Raw genomic sequence first — 15,243 nt, forward strand, 5'->3', positions numbered from 1 at the left:
TTGGAGTTAATGAAATTATGACTGTTTGGCCCATCAATGACAGGAAAAAAAATCTCATTTACAAGTGGTGGTTTATAGGTCCTTATCCAGCAGTTGGTTTTGTATGGCAGCTTGTGATTTCAAATGCAAGTTGTCAGTTATGATGGATTTCCAGATTGTTTGTACACTTTAAAAAAGCTCTGCCATAAATGCACAACACTCAAATAAACACGCTGCAACTTACTCAACTGCCCAAGTTCTAATAATGCTGTTCTTTCATATTTGGCAAACGCTTTTCAAAAACAGTCCACCAAAGCTGTCTGGGTTAGTGAGACAAGCCATAGATTAAATTATCTGCACACCCTTTGTACCCTTTGTAAGTGCAACACTTACAGATATTGCTCAGTTCCTTTCCTGCTGGGAGGGTATAGCTCTTAGATAAAGTGACTTGTTGTATTTGGAAGTTTAAAGTCCTGTCATATTGTTTTCTGTCAGTCACGCATAGTTCAGACTGACTGAGAGAGAATTCTGCTTCCTTCCCCAGACCTGAAGAAGAGCTCGGTGTAGCTTGGAAGCTTGTCCCTTCCACCAACAACCTGGTCCAATAAAAGATATTACCTCACCCACCTTGTTTCTCAAAAAATTCATTGACGTATAGAAGGTGAATTGGAGCATATATATGGGGAGAGGAAGAGAATAACTGTCTTCTCATTTAGCTATTCAGGAGAGCACTGTAGCATTTTAAAGGAATGTCAAAAATATCCTAGTGGGTTGCTGTTATTCTTGGAATCACTTTATTTTCTAGGAGATGTTCTAGTCATGTCTGAAAAAGCTGGCAGTGAAAGTCTGAAAGCAGATGCCTCCCAGAAGGATGAGAATGGACAGAAAGCGGAGGAAGCTGGGTCCGTTGAGAGCAGTGGTAGGGAAGAGGATGAACCTGAACCTGTGGCTCTGACTCGGAAAAGACCCGAAGCCAAACCCTCCAGTGAGCCTGTTGTTGCGGTAGACCCAGTGGACCAAGCCCTGAAAGTATGTTTCTGTGCTGACTCTTTGAACATGCTGATTGGTAAATTGCACAAACTTTAAACACAGCAGAATCCTGGTTGTGTTGGAAACAATGATGAAGCCCTTTCCCGTAAAGTGGTGGCAGAATAGAGTTTTGCTCTGAGCAATGCTGAAATGCATTATTTTAAATGTCATTGGTTTGAATGGGTTTTGCATCAAACCTGGCAAGTGGGTCTCTGAATGTACCCCATGAGTGGCAGAAAGTCATGGCGCTATATTAGAACTGCACAGATAGGATAGCTAAGAACTGGCTTCTTCCCATGGGGGGTTAGATAAGGATGGAACAAATGACGTTAGAACGCTGACTGCACTAGAAAGGTACGGGATGGGGGGAATGAACTATGAATCTTTTTAAAAAAAACAAACAAACAACTTCCTCTTTCCTACCTTCCTTACTGCTTCCATACCCCAACCTTCCTGCATTTTGCAACCCTATTTCTTTTTCCTTAAAGTAGAGTGAAGTTACTTTATGGTCAAATACACATCGGATAGCTCAGCATTAAACTTTGGTATTGCACATCATTCCTGAGAGAGGGTTGCATGCAGAAGAGGAAGGTTACAGGGTACCAACATTGACGCTTCTGCTGTTCATCCCTGCTCTCCCTTTTTCTTCCTCCATTTTTATCTCTAGTACAGTAATGTCCAAATTCCTTCCCTCCCAACTCTGAAATAATGCCCCACCTAAACTCTATTTAGGGTTTAGGCAGAGACCTTCATTGGAAACTGGGGAAGACTACCCCACATTTGCACCTTCCTCCGAAGCATCTGATGCTGGCCACTGTCTGAGACAGGATGCTGGACAAGATGGACATCAAGTCTGATACAATGTAGCAATTGCTCTGTTCACTTATTCTGGCCTTGTTGCAGGAGGGTGAACTTAACCCTAACTGAATAATTGTATGATACTTCTTGAAGATCAAGGAGGTCACAGATCGATATGCGATGTGTGTTCATGTTGGCTGAAATTCAGTGTCATTACAACTGTTAAAAAAGCGGTTCACAAAGATACAGTTCAGAGATCAGTCAGTCACTTTGCTGTATTCCATCTCTGTTTCTCTAAATAAAGGTATCTGATTCCACTGATGCATCTCAGACAGGATGGGGATACTGGGGGAGCTGGGGAAAGTCACTTCTCTCCACTGCCTCGGCCACAGTAGCTACAGTAGGTAAGGGCTGCTGGTATTTTGCTAATTTGATATAATTGGATCAGTTGATGATTCCCTGTTCTGTTCATTCCCTCTGGGGCACTTGGCCACTGTCGGAGGACAGGATGCTGGGCTAGATGGACCTTTGGTCTGACCCAGTGTGGCCGTTCTTATAGTAACTCTTTTTGCAGTCTAAAATCAGGCTTCAGTTTTCACGAATGTCTCCAGCTTATGTTGCTTGTCTATAAAGTACAAGAGTTCAAATTCAGAAGCAAGAGTTGGCAAAAGTCAAGCACTCTGTTCAAAATACAGGGGAAAAAGTCAAAAGCAAAATGAGAGGTAGGGAGACGTACAGCAGAATAACTTTCAGGCTTTTAAGGAGCTGGCACAAACAATGGCCAGCTGAGACTTTCCCATCAGTGGATACAGCATAAAGGCTTCAATGTAAGATGAATTCTTTATGCTGGTCAGTGAGCAAGCCAGACTGCAATTGCTTTTAGTATTGACTGGGTAACACATTTTGCGTGTGTGTGGTTAGTGCTTATGTATCTATATCTGTATCTCCAGTGTACAGCCCCTGGTGGTTAATCTTATTTCTGATTCAATCACTGCTTTCTTGGTGGCTAAAATGAATGCAGTTCTGTCTTAGAGTTGAAGTAATAGCATTGCCTTCTCTAGGACAAGGTATTTCGAATGTCATCGAAAAAGCAGAGACGTCCCTTGGGATCCCCAGCCCTACTGAAATCTCATCAGAGGCCAAAGTTGTTGCAGGAGGTCAGTTTTTATGATTAAAAATAAGAAATGTAATTTTTCAATTTCTCCAAGTGTGGTCTAAAAATAGCACCATCTTACACTCAACAGATCTGCTCTGTGTGTATTGAGATTGACATCTGTTTACTACAATAATGTTTCAGTGCTTATTTCTGTTAGCTCTGCAGAGACTTAGCATTATAGTGGAGTGATCTTAACTCTTTCTGTCTCACATGCTGCAGCCCTCTCGTCTGTCTGAGATTTGTGCATTTGCCTGCCTGAAACGGACAATATCTGTTTACAATCTGAACTTTGTTGTTGTCATTGTTTGCGAGTTTTGAAAAATAAAACATCTTCCCCCTCCCCCGGATGCAGGAAGCCAGAGTTCTGAAGCAAGCAGTACAGGCGGAGTTGATGACAGCAGTTCCTCGCCCATCAGTGGAGCTTTCGGAGTTTTATCCACTCTTTCTACAGCTGTTCAAAGCACAGTGAGTGAGTGGGTGGGTGGGGAGGCTGGGAAATAGGCTAAAATCACTTATTTTTCCTTGTCTCTGAAGCCTAATATCAACAAACCTTGATTCTACTTTATTTTATCAGGCTTTTCTTTAGGAAAGTCTGAACAGGTTATCCTGGCCTTCAGATCTGCAGCATAGTGTGTGTCACCCCAATGCTCAGCTGTCTCTTCTGGTTCCCTGTAGAATAACAGGCCAAATTCAAGGGCAGATTCATTCCTGGAGTAACTCTACTAACTTCAGTGGAGTTTCTAGGAATGACTCCAGCCTTCCTCTTCATAGTCCTCTGTGGGATTGACCCAAATTACTAGGGGTGGGGGGCAACTCGTCCTACTGACCATAGCCAGTTCCAATGGGACACTTTACCCTGAGGGATAAAACTCTGGAATGCAGGAGGCAGAGCTTCCCTGGGGACTGGCCCATGACTCTGGAAGAGAAACCTCTCTACCAGCAGAGCAAAATGCAAAGGCCACTTCTTTCTTTTAAGTTTTCAGCAACCGTCTAACAACATACTTTAAATATGGATAAATGAACATAGTCAAGTTTCTTCTGACTGAAGGGAAGAGAAAGAAGGATTTTAATTTGTGCATTTTATAAATTCAGGGTGGCTGTTACAACTGTGATGGAGGGCCATATGCTCCAGCTGAGCACTCCCATTAAAACATTGGCTGCTAGTGTTTCTTTCTTGGTTTTCATGCTCTTTACTGTACATGGGGAGGGGTGGGTCTCGAGACACGAGCATTTGGCCCACATCACTTCTGGTATAAATCATATTTTGATAATAAATTTAAACTAACTGTAGCTAGACAAACAGAAGTATCATTCACATGCATTCTCTCCATTTGCAAATCTGCTTTCTAGGGGAAGAGTGTTATTAGTGGAGGCTTGGATGCCTTGGAATTCATTGGAAAGAAGACAATGGACGTGATAGCTGAAGGAGACCCTGGATTCAAGAAAACAAAGGGCTTAATGAACAGGAATTCTACACTGTCACAGGTATTGGTTTCTCTCCAACCCCGACAGTGAGATTCTCAGCAGTTTCTCTCTCTTATTTTTTTCTTCCCTCTGTTTTCCTTTTAAAGAACCTTCAGTATTAGCATCAAGTGAACGCTTCCTAAAATTGTTCACTGGGGCCTTCACCTCCCTTATCCAATTTCTCTACCGCTGGTTTGACGCCTCTGCTTTTCCTTTTCAGGTCCTGCGAGAGGCAAAGGAGAAAGAAGAGCAGCGGACAGCTACCGAGGTTACCATGGCTACCGAGAAGAAAGCCCATTATGGGTTACTCTTTGATGAGTTTCAGGGTCTTTCACATCTGGAAGCCTTGGAGATGCTTTCCAGAGAGAGTGATTCAAAGGTAACGACTTTGAGCAGTTTCCTTTCTATTTTATATGTGCAGCTGAGGAGGGAAAAGATTTTATTTATGCACAAAAACCTGTTTAAAGAACATTATTATGGTTGCAATGTCAAGCACTCAAAATTTTGGCAATGCCAGAATTAAGGTTAGCTGTGCAACCTAATTTGGCCCCCTTGTGTGTCTGCATTATGACATTGTCTGATTGCACAATCACACGTAACTCACTCCATCCTCTCTCTCTCCTCACCTCCTTTCATTCCCCGCAACTCCCAGCGTCGATGTGCTTGCCAAGCCAGTACCAGTTTTTGCATCCTTCAGACTCCTTGTCTCAAGTTACTCCGTCTCCCCACCTGCCCTGAGAGCACAGAACAGACAGTCTTCCTCCTCTCAGTGCACATGCCCAGATCCAGCCCAGCTCAGAGCTGCAATAGCAGGGAAAGTCCTGCCCGGCCTTGGGGCTAGAGCATGCTTTTGTAGACATTATCTTCAGCTAGAATTGAGCTGCTAATATCTAAGAAGTCTCCAGTGAGCATTAGCAAAGTGTAATAAAAAAATAAAGGCTTATAATTGGCCAAATGGGGGTGGATTTTCACAGGGGTGGCGGGAGGCACACTCGGGATACAAGGGATACCCCTACCCTCTGCCAAATTTCAAGTCTCTGCTCCAAAGAATTGGGGTGCTAGAGCTTTTTTTTTTTAAAATCACCAGGAATTAGTGAACATGGGCAGAATGTATTTTTCCCTAGAATGGCTGAACCATTCTAGCTGAAATCTTCCCAGAAAAATTCATCCCGGGGCAGTCAGCTTGGCGTGAAAAACTTCAGCCCAAGTGGCTAAGCAACTGAAAACAGGGTCTTCTTATGGGAAGCGTTAGGCAATCTTAATAATAGTGCCATGAACCTCATCTACATTATATATGTTACATAAAAAAAATAAGTCTGGTGACTGGTGCCTTCAGGCTGAGCAGAACACACGGACAGGATATGGAAAATGGTGAGCACTAAGCCAAGTAGAGTATGTTGTAGTTTAGCCTGTAACAAAGGAGCCGCTCTCTGGTTTTTGTTTTCTTTAAATATGAATTTTGCCTGGCTGTCATTTGTCCTCTGGCCAACAAGCCGGTGCTTCTTCATTGGCAGCAAACGCCTGTGCTCAAGTAGTTAGCGGCAGGTACAGCTCTCTAGCTTCACTTTGACCCCTAATTCCATAAACCTGATGCTTGATTGGCTACTGGGTCACACATTCTCTTCCTGGGACACACAATTCTATTCTTCCTAGCTTTCCTGATGTGTAGTTCTGAGAGATTTTTCAACCTGGGTGATCCTACTAGGTTAACACAAATTGTATCCCAGCTATTCAATTTTTGGCAAATATCAGTTGAAACATCAGGAAGCCTGATAAAGAATCAATTACTCCTTAATGGGGCCTGGCAGAGAACTCTGTCCTAAAGGGATGGCTGCATTTGGTGTCAGCATGTCATTAATACTGCTGCTCTGTATCATTTCCATCTTGTTTCTCTTTCTTGTTGCATTTATGACTCTCTTTATGGCTGTCTCACTCTTAACTAGGTGAAGTCGGTTATAAACGCCCTCTCTGGAGAAGAGTTAGACATGTTAAAAGTGGAGTTGGAACAGCTCAAAGAAGCATTTTCGTTAACTGAATTTTATGATGATGAAGAGGAAGAGAAGAAAGGTAATAAAGGGGATCCGCGTTTACAGGCGGGGAGGCTGGTTTTTAAACTCCAATTTAAAACCAACTAGCCTTCCACAGCAATGTGTGAAAGGCCCAAGGTCGGTTATTATTCAGCTGGTCCCTTGATCCTCAACCTATCAGCAGTTGGGAACACTGTTGAAAGGCAGTGCCCTTAATCTCTGGGAGGATGGGGAGAACTCCTCCTCTGCAGGGAGCCATTCCAGCGCACCTTGGGCAGAAGAAAGGAGGTCCCTCTGATGCAGAGTCTTATGAGAGAAGAAAATGAGGGGAGGACTGGGGCGGAAGGGCATGAAGGGAGAGGCCGTGTAGGAAATCCCAAGAAAATAACTTCTTCCCAACTGCCTCCTTTCCTGGAGCTAAGGGAAACCTATTAGTAGCAGTATCTGACTTCAAAAAAGGCACTTTTTTTTAAAGGTAAAAGTTTCTACTAGTGTTGGCCACACAGTTTGAAGGGACATCGTAAAGCTCTGAAACAACCTGCACAGCAGGGAGCATCCAGTTGTTGAAGCTTTCACTAATTTGAACATAAACGACTTTCTTGTTTCAATTTTACCAAAGGGGCCGAGCAAAGAGGGCTGGCGCATTCAGTGTTAGGTACTCTAGAGACTTATTTATAATTTTTATCGTTGTACATGATGGATCCAACAGCTTTTTTCCTGTTTTGTCAACATCTGGCCCTGCATATATAATAGGAAAACCATTGGCTTTAAATGGCCTTAAAAATTCTCTAAGGTGCTGTGCAAGCAGATGTCTTCTGAAATGCAGAATTTATGTTGTTTGTAGTTGGATGCTAGCTGTAAAAATAGAACTACCTTGACCAAAGGCTAGTGAGTCCTAGTGACATATCTATAGGCCCTCAAAACCAAATAATGCCCAATAAATTGCATTAAAAAAGAACAAGTTTGAGGGGTTTGAATCCTTTGTTGAATATGTGATTTAAAAATGAATTATATGCAGCCATTGGTTGTCAGCAGTAGCTGAACCCTGGAGGCATGTGAACCCTGGAAACAAGCTGCATGGTTATACAATGTATATTTCCTGATTATCACTTATTTGTGTAGTACAGACTATCTTACTCTACCGAGTCTTGCAAACCTGCTTTGTTTCCTTCAGGAGATGAAGATTTCACAAAGGAAATAACTGCACTTTTCTTCGAACTGCACATCTCTGCCAAGCCAGACAAACTAGCCGCGGTGAGTTAGCTTTGTGTCCTCTGATGGCTGGTGGGTATATCTCAGGAGCCCAGGTCCTGAACTCCTGGTGAAGGTGTTAAAAGTATAAAGCACTGTTCTTCCCCTTTCTCCCCCCGGGGATTACAAAACGATAAAGAGTATTTAAATGTTGGAGCCCTTGATAAGATGAACTTTCTTGATCTCATAAGAACGGCCATACTGGGTCAGGCCAATGGTCCATCTAGTCCAGTATCTTGTCTTCCAACAGTGGCCAATAAACAGAACTTGTAATCATCAAGTGATCCATCCCTTGTTGCCCATTCGCAACATCTGGCTTTAAAATCATCTCCTAGCTTTAAAAGTGTGCCTTCCTCAGAAGATTATATCTGTAACAATGGCCCATTCTGTTGAAGCTACGGAAAAGGAGCAAGGGCTGTCTATATATATATAATACATAAAAATGACAAATGTTCCTTATATGTTCTCAAATAGTTCATAAACATCTCCATGGTTCTCAGTACTGGAATGATCAAGTATCTTGCGTATAGTTCACACACTGGGTTATTGCTGATCAGTTTCATGATCCCATAACCCAGTGTCTGAACTCCTCTTTAAGCAACTTCCTCTCCGTCAGACCAGTTAATAAATTTAGAGGAATGTCTCCTTTTCTTACCCTCATACAATACCATTGTGGTCCACTGAGTGGCACTAACATCTATTGGAAACCCTAAAAAAACCTCTTGATCTCACTCGTGCTTTTAAAGCAGCACATGTCATGGGCACATCTTTTAAGAAAGAAAAACAAGTGCTGAAAGTATGAGTTCACAGTAGCCAGTTCCTTTATATTTCACTCGCCCCGCTGCAAATTTCAGCAGGTAACTGACTTGCTTGTCCCATTTCTTTCCACCAATGCAGGGGTAGTAACTGTTTCTTACAAAGAGATCCAGTCTTCCACCTTCTGCAGAGTGCAGGAGGATCTCATCCCAGTCATTAAGTGCCATGCTGATGTGTCTGTGCCTCCTATTACACAGGCAAGGAAATCTGCTCATGAATGGATTGAAAGACTCAACGTGGAAGCTCCAAAAGAGGGGAAAATGAGCGAAGAAAACCAACAGCTGGATTCAGGGGATGCTGACCAAGATGTTCAAACATCGGTAGAGGTAACTGGGCAAAGGAGAGAGAGAAAATGAAATCTAACTGTGGAGGGGCTGGCACATTATCCTATATTGACAACTGGTTGCTTATAGCTTTCAACCCACAGCTAGAATTTTACATTAACTCCTAGAGATGGGGGAATAGGGGGAGGAGCAGAGTGGAGAGAAGTCTTATTTTAAAATAATAGCAAACCTATTGGAATGAGCTCTTTGTAACTCCTGCAGGATATTCACGCATTTGCCATTAGAAGTCTGGCTGAACTGACCGCCTACTCCATTGAAATGTTCCACAAAACTGCAGCATTGGTCCTACATGGTCAGAAGCAAGAGGTGTCAGCCACAGGCCGAGCCAAAGCCCTTTCACAGTAAGTCCTTTGAATTATGCTATAGTACCTGGTTAGGCTGGCATCCTTCTGTTGGTGTAGGCATTACTGTGCAGCTTCTCTCCACAGTTCTCAGCAGGCAGTTTACGTCTGATTGCATTGATGTTAGAAATTGCTAAGGGCAGTATTGTCTTCACTAAACAGAACTCGACTATCTTTTGTACATACAGAAATTTCTCGACAGGAACACATGGAGAAAGGAAAATATTATGTGACAGCTTTCATGCAGCTCGGAGACAGGAATTTTGCCCTAAACTTGTGCTAGTTTAGTAGACAGGCATTTAAAAAGGAAAAAATGGAGCCCACAAAATACTCTGTTTAAAGTAGTGTAAAGAGATCCATTCTCTTTATGTAAAATGATTATTCAGTAACGTTTTGTTAGCCTGTTGGCACATTAGATGCCTAATATTAAAATCATCCTAAGCAGACTTATCACCGATACTGCTTAAGACAAGCAGGGACTTGTTTTATTAAGAGGCAGTTGGTGTCCATGTAAAATAACTATTTCTCTCTTACAAACAAGATGACACTTCCTGCTTGTAACTAAAAAAGCAAGTTAGTCGTGTTCCCTTCGGACCAGGCATTCCTGTTCTCTGAAATCTGCTTCCAATTGTCAGCCTTGTTCTCTTTTCAGATATTATTTGGAACTTTTCATTCTTCATATGCTATGTGATTGGACCCTTAAACATTTATATCTATCCTTTTGTTTTTAAAGAAAAATTTACATGTGGAAGTGGGTGATTTTGTTTTACAGATGACAATGGCAAAGTAAAGAGGATTTTTTTTAAAGTGCTTTACTACATAATTTCCCTTTTTCCTTTCCCAGAATGACTATTGTGCTGTGTAAAGAATTGTCTTCGCTATCTAAAAAGTTCACTACATGCTTAACAACTGCAGGGGTAAGACCTACTTCTTGTTTAACAGGAATGGGATTGGTTGGTCCCGCTCAATCTCATGCTGCATTCAAAACAGACTGTAGTGTCCCTGAAATGCTCTCGTACCTTTGTTCAACTGCACAGCTTCTCACGCTGTCTCAGCTTCTGTATTTTTAAAATACACTGGTGTGTTATCGATGAGCTTTGCTGCATCCTAATTCATTACGACCTTCAGATTTTTCACATTATCACCCTGTAAAGCGAGTAGCTTTTCAGCCTGGATTGGAGTTCAAAGTGAACTTTTCTGAAGTAAAGTCATCTAGCTCAGGCAATTTCTTTCCATGCTTTGAGGAGACTAAGTAGCTAACGTCTGCAATGATGAAGATGTAATTATTGTAGGGTACTATGTTACCCCTCTCACATGTTGGTAGCCAAAATGGTGGGGAAATTCTGTTTTATGTTTCTATGGTTTGTGGTGTTCTCCTTCATGGTGTTCTCTGCAGAGACAGAGAGCTGTCTCTGAAAGGAACCCGCTGTTTGCATATATGCACAGTACTCAACTCATACACAAGACCCTTCCATTGTCCTAGACCTGGTTCATACCAGCCTACAGCTGCTTTTGTTAGAAATACGTCCCATTAGCTTGCTTTAATTCAGGAAGCTTTCCCCAGTTCATCTGGAAGTTCAGTGCACATCGTTGTATATGGCACGCTTTTGGTACATGCTGGGACTTGTGCAAGTCTGTATTTTCATACTGTGGTCCACATTCTCAGCTGGTGTCAATCAGTGCAGCTTCACTGACGGTGAGAGGGCTATGCTGATTTTTAAAGTAGCTGAGGATCTGGCCCTGTGTTTTGCTTAAAGGAAATGCAATCAGATTGTCAAGCAGGATGATATATCTCTAATCTTTTCAGGTCAAAGAGAAGGCAGATGTGCTGAACCCATTAATCACGGGAGTGTTTTTGGAGGTCAGTTATGATACACTTACAGCTACTAATGTTAAAATGTGGACAGACTAGTCAATCCTCACTTCATTATCCAGTTTTCTAAACCATGGTTTAAGATTGCTTCCCCAACTGGTAATTTACAAGTCTTAATAGATATCCAAGGGAGCATTGCTACTATAATCTGTGCCAGATGTGCAATGTATTTGGTAAAGTATAAACATGATCACTTCAGAACAGTCTAGAGGAGATGCAGCAGAAGGGAATGTCATTTTGTGAAATGTCAGCTGACAGGAAAGGCAACTGGCAATTCTTCTTCAAACAACTCCCAAATTTCAGCTGGTAAACATAAGAAATTCTACAGATTCAGACAAAACCAATTAGCTTGTCTTTCTAAACATTGTGATTTAATAAGATTTTCAGTGATAGTCTTGCCAGGAAAACTTGATTCTGATGGAATTTTTTCAACATGCCTCTTTCCTCCAGTGAAATAAACAATAACCGTTTCTCCGATAGAAGCAAGATAGAATTGGAATATTTGCACACTACCAATAAATAAACAAAGGTGCTAAAATATTAAAGCCAGTCCTTACATGGTAATCCTGGCCTGCTAATGAGACTGAGCTGAAACTTTTCATCAGGCTCATACTATTTTGTTTAACCTTTCGAGAGAGAACTCATTCTAAATTGATGTGATGAAAAATCCATGTCCATTGTGTGGATGGGCAAAGGGCTGCAGCTTTCAGATAGTCACACCTGGTGTGAAATGTTGCATTAGAAATTTCAAACTTCCCCACTGAAAGTTTAGTCCTGAATAGCCATCCCCATTTGCTTGGCGTGCCCGAGTAGGGGTTCTTATGCTTGAAAGCCAAGGATTTATTATTAGCAGAAATTGCTGGTTTCTGGTTTTGCAGCTCGCTTTTCCCTCAGGATCTGAAGCTGCTCGCGCGGTTCAGGGGTATCGCCTGACTGCACAGCAGATTTCACAGTCCAGGAGGCTGTGGGGCTCTAGGAATTGCTAGAGCTGTGCAGACCTGCCAATAGGAAAGTCATCCTGTTTTCTGTTAGAAACTCAGCCCAAGTCTGTTGAAAGCCTGTAAAGCTTCTAACTGGACCATGGATGACTTGTGTGATTTGGCATGAAACTTTGTTTCGATTGATAATCGATTGCTTTGAGTGTGAGCTTCCAACCTGAAATGTTTTGGGAACCCCTGTGGCTCAAAATGGTAGACCTTGCCACAGCTCTAGCGGTTACAGCAAAGGGCTAGAAACCTAGAAACTGCTGTGTTCATACCTTGGACAAGTCACATCAGTCACTGTGTGACAATCCATACACTTCCCAACTGATTCCCAAAATGGGTGACTGCTAATTGAGGGGGTTAGGAAGAAACATTCCTTGTTGGTGTGTGCTTCCTTTCTACTGCAGGGTTTCTTATGCCTTCCCCTGGAACAGCTGGTACTGAGTATCCTCAGAGACAGGATACTGAACTAGATGGATCAGCTCGGAAATGGTATGGCCATTCTCCTGAGTCAGCTGGCCACCTTTTGCCCAGTGGGATAAACTGGAGTTTAAAAAGTAGACTTAACTGAATAGAAGTTGCTGCATCTGAGAGTAGTAGCCTGATATTGCTTATGTATATTACTCATCAGTGACCATATAGTATACACACGTCAAACAGAAATGAAGACTGGTAGCATGAATGGCTCTAATGTAATTTGTTTTGTCTTGTAGGCTTCAAACAGTGCTTCGTATATCCAAGATGCCTTCCAGCTACTCCTGCCCGTGCTACAGATCTCTCTGGTCCAGACTCGAACTGAATTATCACAGCAGTGAATTAATCCTGCTAGTCGAGCAGAAAGCACATCTGCCCACTTGATCGTTCCCTTGCCTGGGAATGGGGTAGGGACAGAAAATAAACGAAGCTTTAATCACTGGTACTACAGTGGTGATGATAAAATGCTGACTGGCCAGGTCTTCGCTGTACAATTTGTCAGGAGACATGAAGGATGCAATTAGCAGAGTCTAGGCATCTGGGCAATCTGGCAGGTTAAAAATGCAGGTTGTTTCTTAGGGTATGGCTATGCTTAAACCGCTACAGCTGTGCCTCTGTAGTACTTGAGTGTAGACACTACCTATGCTGACTGAAGGGGTTCTCCTATCAGTGTAGGTAATCCACCTCCCCAAGACGCAGTAGCTAGGTCAATGAAGAATTCTTCTGTCGACCTAGCTGTGTCTCTCAGTGGTGTGGATTTTTCACACCCCCGAGAGACGTAGCAGTGGCGATGTAAATTCCCAGTGTAGACCAGTCCTTAGTTTGGCTGACTGTTTATCACTCTTTGCTCTGCGCTCCCATAGCTGAGTATGTTAATGAGTTCTTTCGGGAAAGGCTATTTTGAGGATGACTGAAGCTAAATCACTCTAGAGAAAAGACTAGGGGAACCGTTAATGAGTATTTAACCAAACTTTCCAGCTGAGTTTGAATTTCAAGGCACGTATTTATGTTCCTGCTAAGTGTCTGCTGGATACAAGATACGGCAACGTTTAGAGTCTCAGGAATGATTTCAGCTTTGAAAGAACAGAATCTAAGGTCCCTGATGCTCTGTATATACAAAAGCAGCAGCTTCCTGAAGGATGCTGATCTCTTACATACGTACTGTGGTCTTGGATGGGGCTTGGGGATTTTGACGTGTTTCTCTTTCCTGCAAGATGTTTGCTTCAAGAAGACAAGTGTTGCACACAGGGTTACACGTAGGCCCGTTAGTGAGCAGAAAGCTGTAACAGGGCTGATTTGTCCAGCATAACAGGGTGCGTGGCCCTGTAGCAATAAATGAAGGGCAACCAGAAGGGATGGGTTCCTGTTCAAGTGATTAAGACAACAAAGCCGAGAATTTCTCATTTCCTTTCAGTCCAACTTGACCCATGAGTCACTGTCTGTGTAGTACCACTGAAGGACTTTCTTAGGCTACTGTATAAAAGTGTGTAGTACCACTGAAGGACTTTCTTAGGCTACTGCACTACTTCATGTCTCAGTAAGAGGCGATTAGAATACATCAGCGAGGAAACAGCTTGACAATGGCACTGGGACTCCTCATCTGCTCCACAAGCTGCTGTTCCACCCAGGGCGTCTTTTTCTTTGTGCTTTAAAAACTTCCTTATTTTGTTACTTTTGGCACTTTGTAGCTTTTGAGCTTCTTCACTGGAAGGGAACAGCCTCTACTGCACCAACAGGGAAAGAAAAAGGTGGCTTAAACAGAATAAAAAAAGGAGTCTAGGCAACTAATGAGAGTAGACTGTCATACCTGTGTTCCTCAGTATTGGCTCATCAGTAATGATGAATCTCTGGTCCCAGCCTTCAACCTCTCCAGGTTTTAGCGGGTCTTGCAAATCTATACACTTGGGGTTCATGCTTCCCTGCGCTCTGCTCCATTGATGCAGCTTGTTGCCAAGCAGAGAGAGTTACTTTTTACTATAGAAACACCTTTTTGCAAATAGCTTCTCCTATTTTGTATATCTGGGAAAATCCTTGCTTCAGTTTTGTTTGATCAAATCTGTGGATGGATTGACTTTTCTAATAATAAAACCATACATGTAATAAGTGTTCCATCATTGCCATGAGAATCCTACATCATATTGGGGGGGGGGGAACCAAAGGGATGGGGAGGAAAGAACAACACCCCACCACCACCACCACCACCCACACACACTCTATGCTCTCTTCTTTCACAAGGCCATTCTATTCTGTATATGTTCTTATACTGCGCTCATCACCGTAGTGTCTGAATAGCCGTGGGTCACTTGTTCTGTGGCCAGGAGCTGAGTTAAATGCCAATGCTGTTTCACGTATCATGAGCTGGCAATAACTTATCTGGCAGTATTGCAGTTCTGGCCTCACTCTATCTTCCTTCTCCCCTGCCCTGTGGCTGAGCAGCGTTTTTATATATGTATATAGGAGAGAGGCCAGAGCTCCATTCTCAGCCTGGGGCGACAGTTGCCACTGATGCTATCAAGGAAAGTACATTGATGCTTAAAGTAGCATTATTTTCTATTGCACTCCCTTTCCCAGCCTCTGGCTGTGGTTTTGAGCCCCATATTTACCAGGTCTTACATTGGTCCTGGGGTGTTTTATCCCCCACAGTCAGCCAGAGAGAGACAGGCTCCTTGGCGGATGTTGTAAATTCTCTGAGATGTGCTACTGGTTCA

The 15,243-nt window shown here is 42.7% G+C and overlaps 1 protein-coding gene across 3 annotated transcripts in view; it reads left to right on the forward strand.

Moving 5' to 3' along the window:
- FAM114A2 (family with sequence similarity 114 member A2) overlaps positions 1-14,644 on the forward strand; it is a 15,812-nt gene extending 1,168 nt beyond the window's left edge. For 2 of the 3 annotated variants that reach the window (XM_039485013.1, XM_039485011.1), the window contains exons 2-14: positions 785-1,008; positions 2,111-2,210; positions 2,868-2,963; positions 3,315-3,427; positions 4,313-4,447; positions 4,647-4,805; positions 6,370-6,493; positions 7,628-7,707; positions 8,718-8,846; positions 9,066-9,205; positions 10,050-10,122; positions 11,013-11,066; positions 12,775-14,644. In XM_039485013.1, coding sequence (XP_039340947.1) covers positions 799-1,008; positions 2,111-2,210; positions 2,868-2,963; positions 3,315-3,427; positions 4,313-4,447; positions 4,647-4,805; positions 6,370-6,493; positions 7,628-7,707; positions 8,718-8,846; positions 9,066-9,205; positions 10,050-10,122; positions 11,013-11,066; positions 12,775-12,876 — 1,515 coding nt within the window. In that variant the 5' untranslated portion in view covers positions 785-798 and the 3' untranslated portion in view covers positions 12,877-14,644. Of the gene's footprint in view, positions 1-576; positions 641-784; positions 1,009-2,110; positions 2,211-2,867; positions 2,964-3,314; positions 3,428-4,312; positions 4,448-4,646; positions 4,806-6,369; positions 6,494-7,627; positions 7,708-8,717; positions 8,847-9,065; positions 9,206-10,049; positions 10,123-11,012; positions 11,067-12,774 lie in introns of those variants that run through there. The other variant, XM_039485012.1, reaches the window with a different exon arrangement.
- Positions 14,645-15,243: the final 599 nt, after the last annotated feature.

This window comes from Mauremys reevesii, linkage group 8 (genome assembly GCF_016161935.1).
Source record: "Mauremys reevesii isolate NIE-2019 linkage group 8, ASM1616193v1, whole genome shotgun sequence".
Classification (NCBI taxonomy): domain Eukaryota; kingdom Metazoa; phylum Chordata; order Testudines; family Geoemydidae; genus Mauremys; species Mauremys reevesii.